At 52.8% G+C, this 15,651-nt stretch overlaps 1 protein-coding gene across 6 annotated transcripts in view; it reads right to left on the bottom strand.

The window, feature by feature from the left end:
- The window catches only part of PHACTR3 (phosphatase and actin regulator 3), a 222,029-nt gene that overhangs the window by 31,011 nt on the left and 175,367 nt on the right, over positions 1-15,651 (bottom strand). For all 6 annotated transcript variants that reach the window (XM_053574690.1, XM_053574689.1, XM_053574692.1 and 3 more), the window contains exon 8: positions 7,788-7,941. In XM_053574690.1, the coding sequence (XP_053430665.1) occupies positions 7,788-7,941 (154 nt within the window). The remainder of the gene's footprint in view (positions 1-7,787; positions 7,942-15,651) is intronic.

Here is a 15,651-nt window from a genome sequence, read left to right as displayed (position 1 = left end):
CTCATAAACACCAGATTCCCAGTTTCTCTTGGAAATTCTGGCCCACGAGTTCTGGCAGTCCCTGTGGTGACACCCTCCAGGATCCGTGTGGCAGGTGCCCTCTTCAGCAAGGACACCCTGTATCCCATCTGCCACATTCCTGCCGGGCCCATGTTACTCACAGAGCACTGAGGTCTGTGACTTCCCCTCTGTCCGACGAGCTGTGAACACACAACTCCCTGTTTGCACCTTTGGAGAGTCCCGGGTCGTGTTGGTCCTGCCTGTTCTGATGCAGCTTCCTCCCAGTGAGCGCCCAGGAAGCTTTAGGAGCAGCCGGTAATTTGCCAGGCCTGCCTCTGACCGTGGGGAAGCAGGAATGGGACCCCCTACATGAGGGCTGAGGACCTACAGAGCCAAAGTAGCCCAGTCGGTGGGCTGTCAGACAGGAGGTGTGGAGCTCATGCATGGCATGGTCTGGACCACCTGCCCTCCAGACCAACCTCCAAAATTAGCAAGATCCACTGAGGGTTCACCCACAAATGGATACAAACCTGAGTTACATATCAGATGGATACATCGAATCATTGCTTATGTGTATCTGAAGAGCCCACTATGCAAAGAAGAAATGTTTATCTTCCTTCATTCATTTAATGAACATTGACTTTGTTGAGCTACACTCTTACTGAATTGCATCCTTACCCACTGTGCCTAATGTACTCCGATATTCAGCCATCTATCCATCCAATGATCCACTAATCCATCCACCTACCCATCCTTTAATTATACAACCACCCAACCACGTACCCTCCCCTTCACCCAGTCATCCATCTCTTCATCCCTCTAGGCAATTACCTGTCTATCCATCCAACCACCTACCCACCTGTTTAACTATCCCATCTATCCATTCATCCACCCATCTCTCCATCCGCCTCATCATCCCTCCAACTATGCAACTGCCCTGCCGTCCATGTGCTCATTCAACTGTCTTCCCATCCATCTAACTCACCTACCCACCTATCCAGTCATGAAATCATCTGTCTATCCATCCAACCACCCATCCATTCAACAGTTATGAGCTTAGAGCCTACTATATTCCAGGCACTGAGGCAGGTGCTAGGCACAAGGAAGTGAACAGGAAGGTTCTTCCTTCAAGGGAAGTCAACCGCCTAAGTGGAGACACATTCAAGCCAGAGCACAGTGCACAGGGAGCTTCCGTGTGGGCTCCAAGGAAAAGGGGTCTGGGCTGGACAGGCTTAGGCTCATGTCCTCACTCAGCCGCTCTCTGGCTACTAACACTTCTGAGTCTCCGTCTTCTCACCCCCGAAGTGGAGGTGGTGAGGTGACCACATGGGGATTAAATGCCACAAAGCCAAGAACCTCCTCAGCGTGTGGTGGAGGCTCTAGATGACAGTGATTGCAGAAGGTGAAATTCCCCAGAGATGTCTGCAGACCCAATATGCGTAACTCCCACATCCTATTATCGAATGTGTGACCCCAAAGGGCAAAGGGCACCGGCCTTATTTTTTGCCTGTGTTGTAAGCCTGGGCTCCCCGCAAGATGGGGTCCCCACCTATAGCCAAGTCACCCGTCCCCGCCACAGATGCCTTTCTTTCTGCTGAAGATGCCCAGCTGTCAGCATTTTGTTTGCGAATTATCTTGGGTGTAATGAGTTGTTTGTGAGTCTACTCATTTACCTTCTTTCTGAAAATCCCTTTGGAAATTGTCCCGCTGGCAATTTTAAAGACAGAACACATGAATGTGCTTTTGTCTACCAGGAAGCTGAATTCCAGCCTCTGAGGGCTCTGTCCGTGCTCGCGGCTCATGCTGGGGAACATTCTGTGTGTTCCTGGCTGTTCACTAACGAGGCGCCTTCTTCAATTAGAGGATTCCCTTGAGTCCAGTCCAGCTGGGACCTGGGGGTGCAGCCCTGCTCAGGCTCGGCACCCTTGAAGTCCTGTAGCCTGCAGGAGCATGAGGGAGTTCTGTGCCCCCATGTGTCCAGTTTTATACAAATGGAAATACTCAGCTCCTGATGTTCCGGAACTAAAATCCCCAATTTTTCAGCAATGTCCAATACCAGGATCTCTGGAGCCTTCCAGAATAAAGACAAGTATATGTCAAGTCCTCCCAACTCCCTTTGATTGTATTTTTAAAGGAAGCTTGACACCACCAGGCTTCTGGGGGTGGATGGGGCTATTTTCACCTGGACACACAGAAGCCTGTTCTGGTCCCTGGTGGTCAGTGACAAACTACCCACCACTCTCTCAGGATCCAGAACCCCAGGACCAGCCTCAGATGCCCTTGGCCCCAGCTGGCACTGCTCGTAGCTGAGACTAGCCAGTGTGAAACCACCCAGGTCGCCTCTCTATAGCAGCCTGTGAACTCCTTGGGCAATCTCAACCACACACAAAGACACAGCCACCGCCACAAACTCCAGGGATGGGGTGGCCCAGAGGCACGGACAACTACCTGCCCAAATTCGAACATGTAACTTCCCCCCTCCCTCCCTTCTTCCTAGACTCTGCCCACCCCAGTGCAGAGTAGCCCCTACCCCCACCCCCCACAGGATGGCGGCCGGGCCTGGGTCTGCATCACCAGTGACACTGGCCTCCGTCCCCTCCCTCCTCACACCCCAACGTGGGCCCCAGCTGCAGCAGAGGGGTCTTCCTCAGATGCACCCCCCACTCGAAGCCCTCAAGAAAGGCCGTTATCTGCCACCTAATACCCAGCAGCAGGGCAGGTGCCCACCGTTTGTGTGGCGGGGACACACCTGATAGGTAGGCAGGTGGAGGACAGGAACTTTGAGGCTGCTGTGAGTGCAGGAAAGAAAACAGAACAGGATGAGCCATATCACTGGGGGATGGTCAGGAAGGTCCCTCTGGGGAGGTGACATCTGAGCCGAGGTCTGGATGACCAGAAGAGCTGCGTGGACACTGGAGACCCACGGCGGGCACCTGGCCCTGGGCGCCGGCCTTCTCTCTCTACCTGCTGACCCCCCACCACTGCCCTGAAACCTTCACAGCCACAACGCGGCCTCGGGCGGGCAGTGCTGCTTCCAGCCTCGAGCTCCTGTGCAGTGTCTGTGTTTGCGTGTCTCGTGTCACACACCATGTGCAATGTGCACGGTGAGCATATCTGCTCTGCTCTGCCATGAGCACGGCCCTGCTCTGCTCTTACCAGCACAGCACCTGGGAACAACATGATCCAGAACTTTCTGTAACTGGGGGAGTGCACACCGAGAGAGGAACAAGGACGTTCATGCTGCAGGAGGAAGCAGGCCTATTTTCCTGCAGTCTCAACCTGCCCCTACAGGTAAGGTATACCATACCCACACCTCCCATCAGCTTCTGGGATGGCCGTGATGATGACAGGATGAGCAGGGTTGGCCCTGCTCCAGGAGTGTCCTGTGCCAAGTGCCTCATCCCTTGGTGAGGGTCCCAGAGGGATGTCACAGACCTGAGACACAGAGCCCAGGCACTGCCCCACCCCACACCGAGCACAGAGCATCACGGGGCAGACGTCAGGAAGCAGAGGCCTCAGCATGGTCAAGGTGGCTGTGAGCCACCTCGTTAACATGGACATTCACCAGCAACTGGTCATTAGCTGCAGCATGTCATTAGCTTCCTGAACTTGGCTGCCAGTGAGAGCCTGGGGCAGCGGCGTCAGGTGGCTAAGGCTGGGGCCAAGTGCCCCGGAGCCTACCGTGTGGACGCTCCCTCCCTCTGAGATGCTGGGGACACAGCTGGGCCTCTCAGTGCCCACGTTCCTCATCTGCAGAGCAGGGGTGACAGCCCAGTGCCCCAGGGTCAGGGTCCAGAGGCAGTGAGCACAGCACCCTGCCAACAGGCAGGGCCAGTCCCTCTCAGATGCTGCTGTCGATGGCATCACAACTGACTCTTCCTCCTTGTGCTTGTCTGAAATTTGCCAAAGAACGTTACCATAGAAGCAAAAGCTGTTGTCCACGCAGGTTCGGGGCAAAACCACAGGAGAACAAAGCAGCTTCCGCGGGAACACTGTCTCCACATTGCAGTGCGTTCTGTCTCCAGGACCTAAAATAGACCTGCCTGGGCAAAGCACATCTAGAGGCGAGAGAGTCTCCACTTCCCTCCTACAGACAGGGACGCCCACAGAGCCGGAGACCAGAACCCAGGGGGTAGCGGCCTGTTCTGGACACAGCAGAACAAAACATCCAAGTTCAACTAAGTGCCTGCTCTGAAGTACGCCACTGTGCATTCATCCCTTCCGTGATGAGGTCTTGGTGCTGAGAACTCCCTGTGGGGAGCTACAGCAGGGCTGAGCTTGACTCAGGCTGCCCACCTGGTACCTGCAGACAAAGTTACCCAACAGCCAGGGGCAGGAGCCACAGGCAGCGGCAACACTCCAGCCCCCGGGGCCTCTGCACCTTTGGCCCTGAGCCACTGTCTATATCACAGTGGTCACTTTGGTCCCACCACAGGCAGTTGGTGGAGTCTGTTCCCCCCATGCAGGTGACAACTAGCCCAGGAGTGAGCCCAGCCTCAGCTACACCCCCAGCACCTCCTGCTGGGAACAGGGACAAAGGTAGAACCTTCCAAAGGGCCCAAAGGAAGGTGTGATACAACTCTGTCTCACACACTCTGAGAGAGACTCTGAGAGTGGTGGCTCAGAGTGGCTCATGCAAACCCACACAGCCGGGAGAGGACGGCTAGAATCCAAGCTCTGGCTATGACTCTAACATCCCTCTGCCCCACACCAGGTGACACCCTGCACAGCCTCCTGAACATAGGCAGGGCGTCCTCTGCAGCAGCGGCCTGGAGTGTTGGCTGCCTGCTGCATCTGACTGAAGCCAAACCAGTAGAGGAAAATTCAAGGCTGCAACCAAGATAAATAGGGAGCCACAGTGCCTTTCAGTAGAGAACTCTCCCAAGGCCCAAACTTTGCCATCTCTTGGGCCACCCCCTGACCCCTAACCTGCTCCTGCCAGCTGTGCGGACTAGCGAGTTACCTGCCTTCTCACCAAGGTTTAATTTTCTCATCTGTAAAATGGGGATGATAACCTCAACCCTTCTAGGAAGCCAGACTCGCAGTGCCTGGTCAGCACCCAAAACAAGCTGCCAGGCCCTCCTCACCCAGCCCTCCCCGAGCGTGCAGGGAGTCAGGGCTGAAGCAAAGCCACCTGGGCTTTGGGTATGACCCCTAGGACACACCTACTGTGTTGAGTGCAGGGGCTATGGGTTTTTGATGTGTTCACATGTGTGCAGGCCAGCTCAGCCTGCCCGGGCATAGCGAGGGTGAAGACCACCCAGAGCCCTATTCATCCCAGAGGACCCTGACCTCCCTGGAGTCCCCAGGCCACACACACAGTGTGTGCCACGGGGTGGGGAGGTGAGCAGAGACCCCTCTGCTCCCAGGAGAGCCCCAGGAGTACTCAGAAGACAAAATAATATGGGTCTGGACATTTAAAACAATAGTAATAAAACAAAACCACCAAAATCTCTTTGGGAATCAGTAGATGGCACGTTGCCATGGCAACTAGAGGCTGCATTATCCAGCAAGAGGTGGTAGAAGAATCTCCAGAAAGGAGGCAAAACAAAGACAAAAGGGAATAATTAAACCATTTCTGTGGGGAAAACAAACGGAGCCTCCAGGAAGGCCACGGCCAGCCTCCTGGGATGGAGTTTCTCAGCTGCTGTTCTCCCTGTGTGTCTAATTCTGGGTTTTCAAACACAGTGGCAAATGTCCAGGAAGTCACTACTCCCCAGTCCAGGGTTTAAAATTAGTTAGTGGCCCCGTGCGCAATGGAGTAAGTCAAGCCCCAAGGCCTTCAAGGGCCCCCTGGTGCTCCCACAGCCTCCCCCCTGCACTCACAGCCAGGAGACGGGGACCCCAGACTCCTCTCAGCCCCCCGATCAGATCCCAGATCATGGGATAAGATTGGTGGTACTTTTGAACCATCATTTACTTGACTTTTTTCTTATTTAAACCAATTCACTTAATATTTTAACCTGAAAGAGAACTTTGATTTCAAATAGAAACCATCACCACTGGCAGTGTGCTGGCGATGGACGGGCTGGAAGCACCTGGGAACAGCAGGAGGGTGGACCACAGTCCCTGGACCTCCGGGCTTGGAAGGACTTCTAAGATGCTGTACAGATGGTATGAACCAGAAAGTGTATGAAGGGTCGCCACTGCCCCAAGGACATAAGCTTCACTGACCCATAGGGCTACAAGGGCCAAATTGAGTGGGTGTGACAGAGACAGCCTGGCCAGCAAGGCTGGAAATACTCATGACCCGGTCAGAAAGTGGCTGTTGACCCCTGGAGTTTGGGATGGGTGGTCTGACACCCTGAAAAGTCAGGACTTCTGTACCTCGAAGAAAAGCAGAAGAGCCACAGAACGTGTGGAACTGGGGAAGGACTGAAAGCCACAATTTCAAACATAAACTCCTAAACATCACTGAGATAAAAAAAAAAAAATTAAAAAGAAACCCCCAAACTTCAGGCAAAGTACATGAATAGAAAAAGAAATGGAGACGCTGATAAAGAGTGAAAAAAACACGTTCACCGTCTCCTGAAACTGCAGAGGCAGAGAAGCAGACCCCGTGAACATGCGCATCCCAGCTCCCAGACCGCAGGGCACGGGCCGTCGGTGGCCTGCAGCAGGGCGTGGGCAGAAGGGGTCGCAGCACACTGCCCTCCCGGTTAGGGGCCTCCCCCGCAGGCTGTACCCTCCACCACAAAAGGCCTCAAGTAGAGGATTTCAGCAGGAACTGGAACATTCAGGACCAAGCTCCCTGGCAGAGAGCAGAAAGGAGGGGCCCTGAGGCTGGACAACAGGGGATTTGCCCAGCACAGGAGTCCAAGGCACCCTGGGAACCAAGGACTCTCAGCCAGGGATGCTCTACATCCCCTGCCCCAGAGGACACTGGGTCGTGCCTGGTTGTCATGGGGGAGGGAGGGGTGCCGGTACTATGGGTATCTACTGGGCGGGGGCCCAGCATGCTGCTAACCACCCTACAGTGCGTGGGACCTCCCCCGCAAGAGTCATCTGGCCCCAAACCATAAGCCTGCTGCAGGAGACCCTCTCACCCCGGGTGTGCCAGGCACCTGCTGGAAATGCAGGATTCAGTACAGTCACCTGCGTACAGGTGTGTGGCCTGGGAGACGCAGGCCATACAACACAAGTGTTCAGCAGGCTATGTGTCCAGGTGTGTGTGAGTACAGTCTGTCTGTACAACCATAAAATCACCAGAGAACATGTTTCTCAGAACATATCTCTGTCACTAAGTTACAGAAGACTACATGACTCTGTTATGACTCTGTGTGCACATGTGTGTGCATGTGTACATGTGTCCAAGTGTGTGTGTGCATAGTTTGTGTTGAAAACCTTTGAAGCTTTGGTAATGGAGGATTCATGTTCTTGCAGGAAAATGATGAGATGGAGGTGTGTAGGTATGTAGGGACTATCTGTCATGCCTGTCCCCAGCCATGACAAGGCATGTCCTCTCCAGTTTGACACAGTCCTCGCCTGGTGCCCACAGACCAGCGTTTCTCCACCAGGAGCAATGTGCCCTCCAGGGGCACTGAGTGATGCCCGGTGCAGTTCTGGTTGGGATGGGCAGTCACCTGCAGCGGCCAGAGCTGCTACTAAGCATGCTGCACAGGACACTCCCACAGCAAAGAACTGTCAGTCTCAGGTGTCAGCAGCGGCAGGGCCACCAGACCTGCTGCAGGTGCTGCGTCCTGAGCCCCCAACCGGCGTCCCAGGGGAGCAGGATCTCCAGGGGCCCAACCTGCCCGGCCTGTGCCGTGCCCACACGCGGCACTTACTTGGAGAGCTTCATCTCAATCTGCTGCCGGATCTCCTGCCTTTCTTCATCAGTTCTCCTGGGGAAAATGTTCCGGTCCTCCAACTCCTGCTTGCTCGGCCGGTTTCTTAGCTTCACTGCCAGCAGCTCCTTCTTGCATTTCCTTGGGAGTGTCCCTAAGGGCCCCACCAAGGGGAAGAGATGAGAAGGGGAAAAAGAAAGCAGGTCTTAGTGGAGAGCGGGCTTTACATTGGGCCACCAGCTGCCGGAGGAAGGACCTTGGACCAGAGGGCTAGTGGCCAGAACCAAGAGGAAACACATTTGCTAGTGGGGGGTGCTGTCTGGAGGGACTGTGGGCAATGCGGGGGCAAAGTGATGACACTAGCTCAGTCCACTAAGCCCCTGTTCACAGACACATGTCCCCTGACTGGGGATCCTACAGCCCAAGCTTCCTCCTGTGACCGGGGGATCCTACCTCCCCAGCTTCCTCCCGTGAAGGGGGATCCTACCTCCCCAGCTTCCTCCCGTGATGGGGGATCCTACCTCCCCAGCTTCCTCCTGTGACCGGGGATCCTACCTCCCCAGCTTCCTCCCATGATGGGGGATCCTACCTCCCCAGCTTCCTCCCGTAACCGGGGATCCTACCTCCCCAGCTTCCTCCTGTGACCGGGGATCCTACCTCCCCAGCTTCCTCCCGTGACGGGGGATCCTACCTCCCCAGCTTCCTCCCGTGACCGGGGATCCTACCTCCCCAGCTTCCTCCCGTGACCGGGGATCCTACCTCCCCAGCTTCATCCGTGACGGGGGATCCTACCTCCCCAGCTTCCTCCCGTGACCGGGGATCCTACCTCCCCAGCTTCATCCGTGACGGGGGATCCTACCTCCCCAGCTTCCTCCCGTGACCGGGGATCCTACCTCCCCAGCTTCATCCCGTGATGGGGGATCCTACCTCCCCAGCTTCCTCCCGTGACCGGGGATCCTACCTCCCCAGCTTCATCCGTGATGGGGGATCCTACCTCCCCAGCTTCCTCCCATGATCGGGGATCCTACCTCCCCAGCTTCCTCCCGTGACCGGGGATCCTACCTCCCCAGCTTCCTCCCGTGATCGGGGATCCTACCTCCCCAGCTTCCTCCCGTGACGGGGGAATCCTACCTCCCCAGGTTCCTCCTGTGACTGGGGATCCTACCTCCCCAGCTTCCTCCCGTGACCGGGGATCCTACCTCCCCAGCTTCCTCCCGTGACCGGGGATCCTACCTCCCCAGCTTCCTCCCGTGACCGGGGATCCTACCTCCCCAGCTTCCTCCCGTGACCGGGGATCCTACCTCCCCAGCTTCCTCCCATGATGGGGGATCCTACCTCCCCAGCTTCCTCCCGTGACGGGGGAATCCTACCTCCCCAGCTTCCTCCCGTGACTGGGGATCCTACCTCCCCAGCTTCCTCCTGTGATGGGGGATCCTACCTCCCCAGCTTCCTCCCATGACCGGGGATCCTACCTCCCCAGCTTCATCCCGTGATGGGGGATCCTACCTCCCCAGCTTCCTCCCATGATCGGGGATCCTACCTCCCCAGCTTCCTCCCGTGACTGGGGATCCTACCTCCCCAGCTTCCTCCCGTGACGGGGGATCCTACCTCCCCAGCTTCATCCCGTGATGGGGGATCCTACCTCCCCAGCTTCCTCCCATGATCGGGGATCCTACCTCCCCAGCTTCCTCCCGTGACAGGGGATCCTACCTCCCCAGCTTCCTCCCGTGACGGGGGATCCTACCTCCCCAGCTTCCTCCCGTGACCGGGGATCCTACATCCCCAGCTTCCTCCCGTGACCAGGGATCCTACCTCCCCAGCTTCCTCCCGTGACCGGAGATCCTACCTCCTCAGCTTCCTCCCATGACCGGGGGATCCTACCTCCCCAGCTTCCTCCCGTGACCGGAGATCCTACCTCCTCAGCTTCCTCCCGTGACTGAGGATCCTACCTCCCCAGCTTCCTCCCGTGACCAGGGATGCTACATCCCCAGCTTCCTCCCATGACCAGGGATGCTACATCCCCAGTTCCCCTGGTGCAGTCCTTGTTGATACATGTTGTCCCAGGGTGATCACTAATAACATTTTTTCTGTCAAAGGAGTCTGAGTTCGGCCCACATGGTACCTACACTCTCCTTGCCTGCCACCTTCTAGCCATGGGTCTTCTTTAGTTCCAGACATCCCACCTCACCATGTTCTCCCCACCTTTCCCCTGTCCACCACACTGTTCTGACCAGCCATGTGGGGCTATGGGAGCCTCTAGTGCCCCCTCAGGCACCACCTATTTTAATTCCTCCCCTAACTGATAACTCCCCTGTTTGTTTGTGAACCAGTCTTCTCTGAAGACTAAGTTCAGCACCATCACTGTTCATGGACATCACCGGTGAACTCATGGGTGGGCTGACACCAGCTAGAAAGGCCTGGTCAGGCCTTCATGCTCTATACGTACCCAGGATCAGCTGAGTGAAATCAGGGAACACAAGGAAGACCTCAGGAAAGGGAATATTTAAATTCACTGGTAAGCAGAGCTGGAGCTAAGCTCCTTCCCAGGCAGCGAGGTGCAGCCTTGGTGCACCAGGCCATGCTACGTGAGGGTTCCTCGAGCTTTCTCAACACCAGCTGCCCCGGCAATGCCGATGCTGACCATTCACAAGTAACTCCAAACTGTGCTGAGGCAGGTGGAGTGCAGTTTGCAGGTTTATTAGGGCCGGGATTTAACTCTTGGGGTTCAACAATTTTCCATCATGGCTGCTGCCTTAGGTGAAGGCAGACTTTATTTTGTAAGAAAAACGGTTCCCAAAAGAAAGCTCCTTGGGTGTGAGATAGGAATACGAAGAGAGAAAACAAGTCCAACAATGTGATAGTTTAACAGAAGTTTGAGTTAAAGTAAGACACAAGACGTGAACTCGGTCGAGGCTTGAATTCCTAATGTGCACCTGTCCCGCCATGTGTTTTAGAAACAGAGAGAAAACTGGTGACTGAAAGCCTTCTCAGCAAGGGCTCCAGCCCGAGTTTGTTTTAATAGCTTTATAAATGACTGCAGTCCTGTATTTATAGAATCATAAAGAGCCTGATGGCATCAGACACATTTTTCAGTTGGTGTTTACTGGGGGAGACTGAGCCCTACAGTGATATCCATGAATTCAGAGTCTCCTATGTCTCGAGACAAATCCTTCATACATGTCAAGGGTCTAATTCACAGTAAGTAGAAACTGCCATTTTCAGAGGACTAAAATACTCCTATACATAAAAGTATGCTGAATATGGCTTAAATCTTTTTATCTTTTGATAAAGCAAATCCTTAAGCCTATTGTAAGTGTCTTAGGCTTGTCATTACAAACATTGAATCATGTTTGTTTTTAACTAAAGAAAAGATGCTTTCATTGGACACTTACAGATACAAATGAGAACTCACTCCAGGGGAACTGCTAGGAACGAGCAATTCTCATCAGCTTAATTTAGCACAGTAAGGACACACAGTAGGTCCACAGCAAAAACCGATAGGCAGAGTGGCCTTCTCAGTTGTCAAACTTATTATAAAGCTATAATAATCGAGTCAGCATGATGTTGGTGTAAATTTAAGCAAATTTAAGGTCAACGGAATAGAAGAAAAAGTCCAGGCATTTTTACACATAAGTATAGACAACTAATTTTTGACAAAGGTGCTAAAGTATTTCAGTAGAGAAAATATATTTGTCTTTTCAACAAATGGTATTGGAAAATTGTACATTCATATGTAAATTTGAGTTTTGATACATATCTTGCATGATATATAATAAATAACTCAAAATAAGTCATAGGCACAAATGTAAAACCTAAAAACACAAACCTCTAGAAGGTAACATGAGAAAACCTTTGTGACCTTGGGTTTAGAAAAGGTTTTTAAGACATAAAAGGGGAAAAGCCTAATGAGTCATAATGGAATCAATCGATAAGTAGAACTTATCAATTATTAGAATTATTAGAATTATTAACTTATTAATTTTTGCTCTTCCAAGGCACTGTTAAAAAACAATTCATAGATTGGGAAAAAATGTTTGCAAATCTAAAATTAGATCTAAAATTCATAAAGAAGTCTCAACATGCAACGTAAAGAAAATAATCTAATTTTCAAAAATAAGCAAAATGGTTGAACAGACACTTTACCAGTGCAGATACGGTGGCAAATAAGCATCTGAAAAAATGCTCTACCTTGTTAGTCATTGAAGAAATGCAAATGGCCATCATAATGGGACAGCCCTACACTCCCATTACACTGGCTAAAAGGAGAAAGCTGGATGCATGGAGTGTGGGAGGACGTAGAGGAGCTGGGACTCTGACACAGTGCCGGTGAGAGGGTAAACTGGCGGACGACTTTAGAAAACATTTCTCCATGCATTAAAAGGTTAAGCCCCAGTGATTCTATTTCAACTGATGTGTCCAGGATCAGTGAAAGCATACAGCCACAGATGTTTGCAGATGTTCACTGCACTTTCTTTGTGAGCACTACAAGCAACCCAGATGCCCACCAACACATGGGACCAGCTCTGTGCTTCCAAGGTCCCCCGTCTACTCCGGCTGTGCCTGATGGAGGACCACACAGGGCACTTGATCCCACTAATAGCTGCCCGCTTGACAGTCAAGATGTCTGGTTCTAAGACCAGTCACCAGAATGAAACTCTGCCGTTCTAGTCCCAGGTGGATGGTGCAACGAGTGAGGGACCAAGAAGAGGAGGCAGAGGGTCTTGCACCAGGCTTCTCCCTGGTCCCAGCTGTGCCTAGAGGCACAAGCACCTGCTTGGATCTGCATAAAACACACCACCCAGATGAGACACTGTCAACATTCAGAGAGACTTTCCACAGCAGTCCTGAGAACCTTTTCAGTTTATGCTGTGTGACTATATTACCTATTCATAACAATAGAGGTCAGCATAAAAAGTGCTTATCTGCTTCTCCTAGGTAGCTTCTTGGCCTCCCTGCCTCTAGGACTTTCTCCTCAAGGTCAAGGCTTCCCAGAAGAGAAGGCTGCACTGGTTCTGTCTCCACCTACCAGGACAGGTGCAGACAGAACCACTCGTCAAGCCTCCAGGGGCTTGCTCTGACCTCGGACCTGGAGCCTGTCTTAGCCCATTTTGCACTGCTGCCGTAGCACACCTGGGATGGGTTGATTCATAATGAACAAAACACTTGGGCTCCTGGTCCCGGAGGGTGGAGAGTCCAAGAGCAAGGTGCTGGGATCCGGTGAGGGCCTTCCTGCTGTGTCGTGGCGTTGCAGGAGACGTCACGTGAGGAAGGGCAAAGACGGGAGGGGAGCCCTGCTGGCCTTTCACCCTGGCTTCTGTCCCTCATGGTCTAGTCACCTCCCTAACTGTTATGATGGCAATTCCACTTCAGCGTGAGTTTTGGAGGTGACAGGCATGCAAAGCAGAGGACACTACTAAGTTCCACCCTCATCTCCACCTCCTTGGTGAATAGGAAACATAAAGTTCACTGAGGTCCGAGCACCCCCAGGTCACTGCTGAGAGCAGAGAGCTGGCTGCCTGCCGCTCGGACACAGATGTAATAGGAGCCAACAACTGAAGCCTCACGGTAGTATTAAGAGGAAAAAGAGTCTCCCTTTCCTTGCCCACATCTCACCTCCAAAAAAAGCTGCTGCTAACACCCTGTGGTCTCTACTTCCAGCCCTATTTCTATGCAACTGACAATTTATAGACTCCCACTTAACTGTTTTGCAAACGCAGACTCACACTGTACACAGTAATGTGCAATGTGCTGCCTCCCCCACAGCACAGCTGGCCCTGGGTCCAAAGCAGGAAGTGTCAATCCAGCTGTAGCCCCTTAGTAGCTGTAAATAATCGAATCCCACCATCTGCTGGCCCATGAGTGGACATCTAGGGTGGTACTTGGTTTTTCACTTTTAACCAAAGCTGCAGGAAACGTCCCTCCCTTCCCTGACTGCATAGGAATATCCCCATCTGTTTGCTCTTGAGGATAGTGTGGATGAAGCTGGCCAAGCCCTCACCCTGGGGTCCCTCACCCACACCAGTCCCTGAAAGGGGAGAATTCTGAGTCAGAGTTTGGGATGACTGCAGGTTTTTGATGGGAGCACCCTCTGCTCCTCTTCCAGGTGTCGCAGGCTGGCTACTGCATCCAGAACCATGGTCTCAAGTATGATCTCAGGAAGAAAGGGGAAATCTAAAAGGGTCGTGGATAAATAAGAGCAGAAGGCTGAGACACTCTGGAGTTAAAATACACTCACCACGAGGTATCTGTTTCTCAATTGGTCTGCGTGATGAAATTCATTCTAAGGCCATAAATACAGAGTTATACAAATCTTAGTTACAAAGATGTATGTCCCTAAATAGCCCTTTTCAAATGCAGTCATTTCAGAGCCCAAGCTGCACATCTAGACTAGCAATTCTGGAACCTGATAGTCCCAGGCCATGTGAGTTAATGGGCAAAAGGCTTTGGATTTGAATGGGAGGAGAGGATTAGGCCCCAGCAAACAGGTCAGGATGGCAGAGATCACAATGCCGGGCCCAGCCTCGCCTATGTACAGACCGCATGTGTGAGAACAGGCTTGGAGTGTATTTGGCACAAGCAGAGACACTGTAGGACCATCTCCAATCTGCTGTGAACTTTCCATTTCAGTTATTGTACTTTTATTTATTTATTTATTTATTTGTAGAGACAGAGTCTCACTTTTTCCGCCCTCGGTAGAGTGCATAGCATCACAGCTCACAGCAACCTCCAACTCCTGGGCTTAGGCAATTCTCTTGCCTCAGCCTCCTGAGTAGCTGGGACTACAGGTCCCACCACAATGTCCGGCTATTATTTTGTTGTTGCAGTTTGGCTGGGTTTGAACCCGCCACCCTCGGTATATGGGGCCGGGGCCCTACCCACTGAGCCACAGGCACCACGCTGTACTTTTCACTTCTAGAATTTCCATATGGATTTCTGTTTTAGGTCCCACTTCTCTGCTAAGGTTCTCCATCTGGCTATTCATTATGATGGTCTTTTTCTTTAAGTCCCCTGATATATTTTCAATAACTACAGGTCTGTTTGGGTTTTGAAGATGATCACAGGGCATCCCCCTTACCCCTAAGGCTGCATCCTTAGTGTTTCAATGGTCTATGTATTCACTGAGGTCTCTCCACTCTGCCTGGGCTCCCAGGCACTCCCCGACCTCTAGAGGAGGTCTCATGCACACAAGTGATCTCTGCTGAGTCTGTGGAGTTCTGCCTGCTAAGGTGCATCCCAGCCCTTGGCCAACTGGATCTCCACAGAGCCCTGCACACAGCTCCCTCTTGTCCTATAAGCTCCAGCTGCTCCATCAGCCCAGACTCCAGTCTTTGCCTCAACATCTGGGGAGATTCCTTCTCTGCCTGGAGCTCACCTCACCGTGCCCCCCAAGAGGATGGCTGGGGGAAAGCCCAGCAATCAACTGTGGGCTAGCACAGCCTGTCATTCTATACCTGCAAACAATCTCATACATTCTGTCCATTTTTGTATTTGGTTTTAGTGGGAAGGCAGCTACTAACACTGTCACACGCAATGCAGAAGGGCCTGGCCCCTTGTGAAACAACAGTGGCATCGTCATAAATGCTGCTGCCAAACTCCAGGGGGTCTCAGGGCAGACTATCATCCATGCCTGACCCTTAGTGCATGATGCGGACTTTCCAAATGAAAAAACGAGAGTGTGATGTTGGATGAGGGGACAGAGACGGAGCAGCAGGAGATGTCCTGGGTGTGAGGGTCAGGACATGGCCAGGACATGAGCCGTGAATGGGCCCTGGGAAGTGGAACAAGTGTCCTGGAGGTGAGGGGACAAGGTTGGATTTGTCTCTGCTGAGCTCAGGGGCCATGGGGGCCTCTGCAGAGACACAGA

The sequence above is a fragment of the Nycticebus coucang genome, chromosome 21, assembly GCF_027406575.1.
Source record: "Nycticebus coucang isolate mNycCou1 chromosome 21, mNycCou1.pri, whole genome shotgun sequence".
Classification (NCBI taxonomy): domain Eukaryota; kingdom Metazoa; phylum Chordata; class Mammalia; order Primates; family Lorisidae; genus Nycticebus; species Nycticebus coucang.
This window is presented reverse-complemented; position numbering and strand designations above follow the sequence as displayed.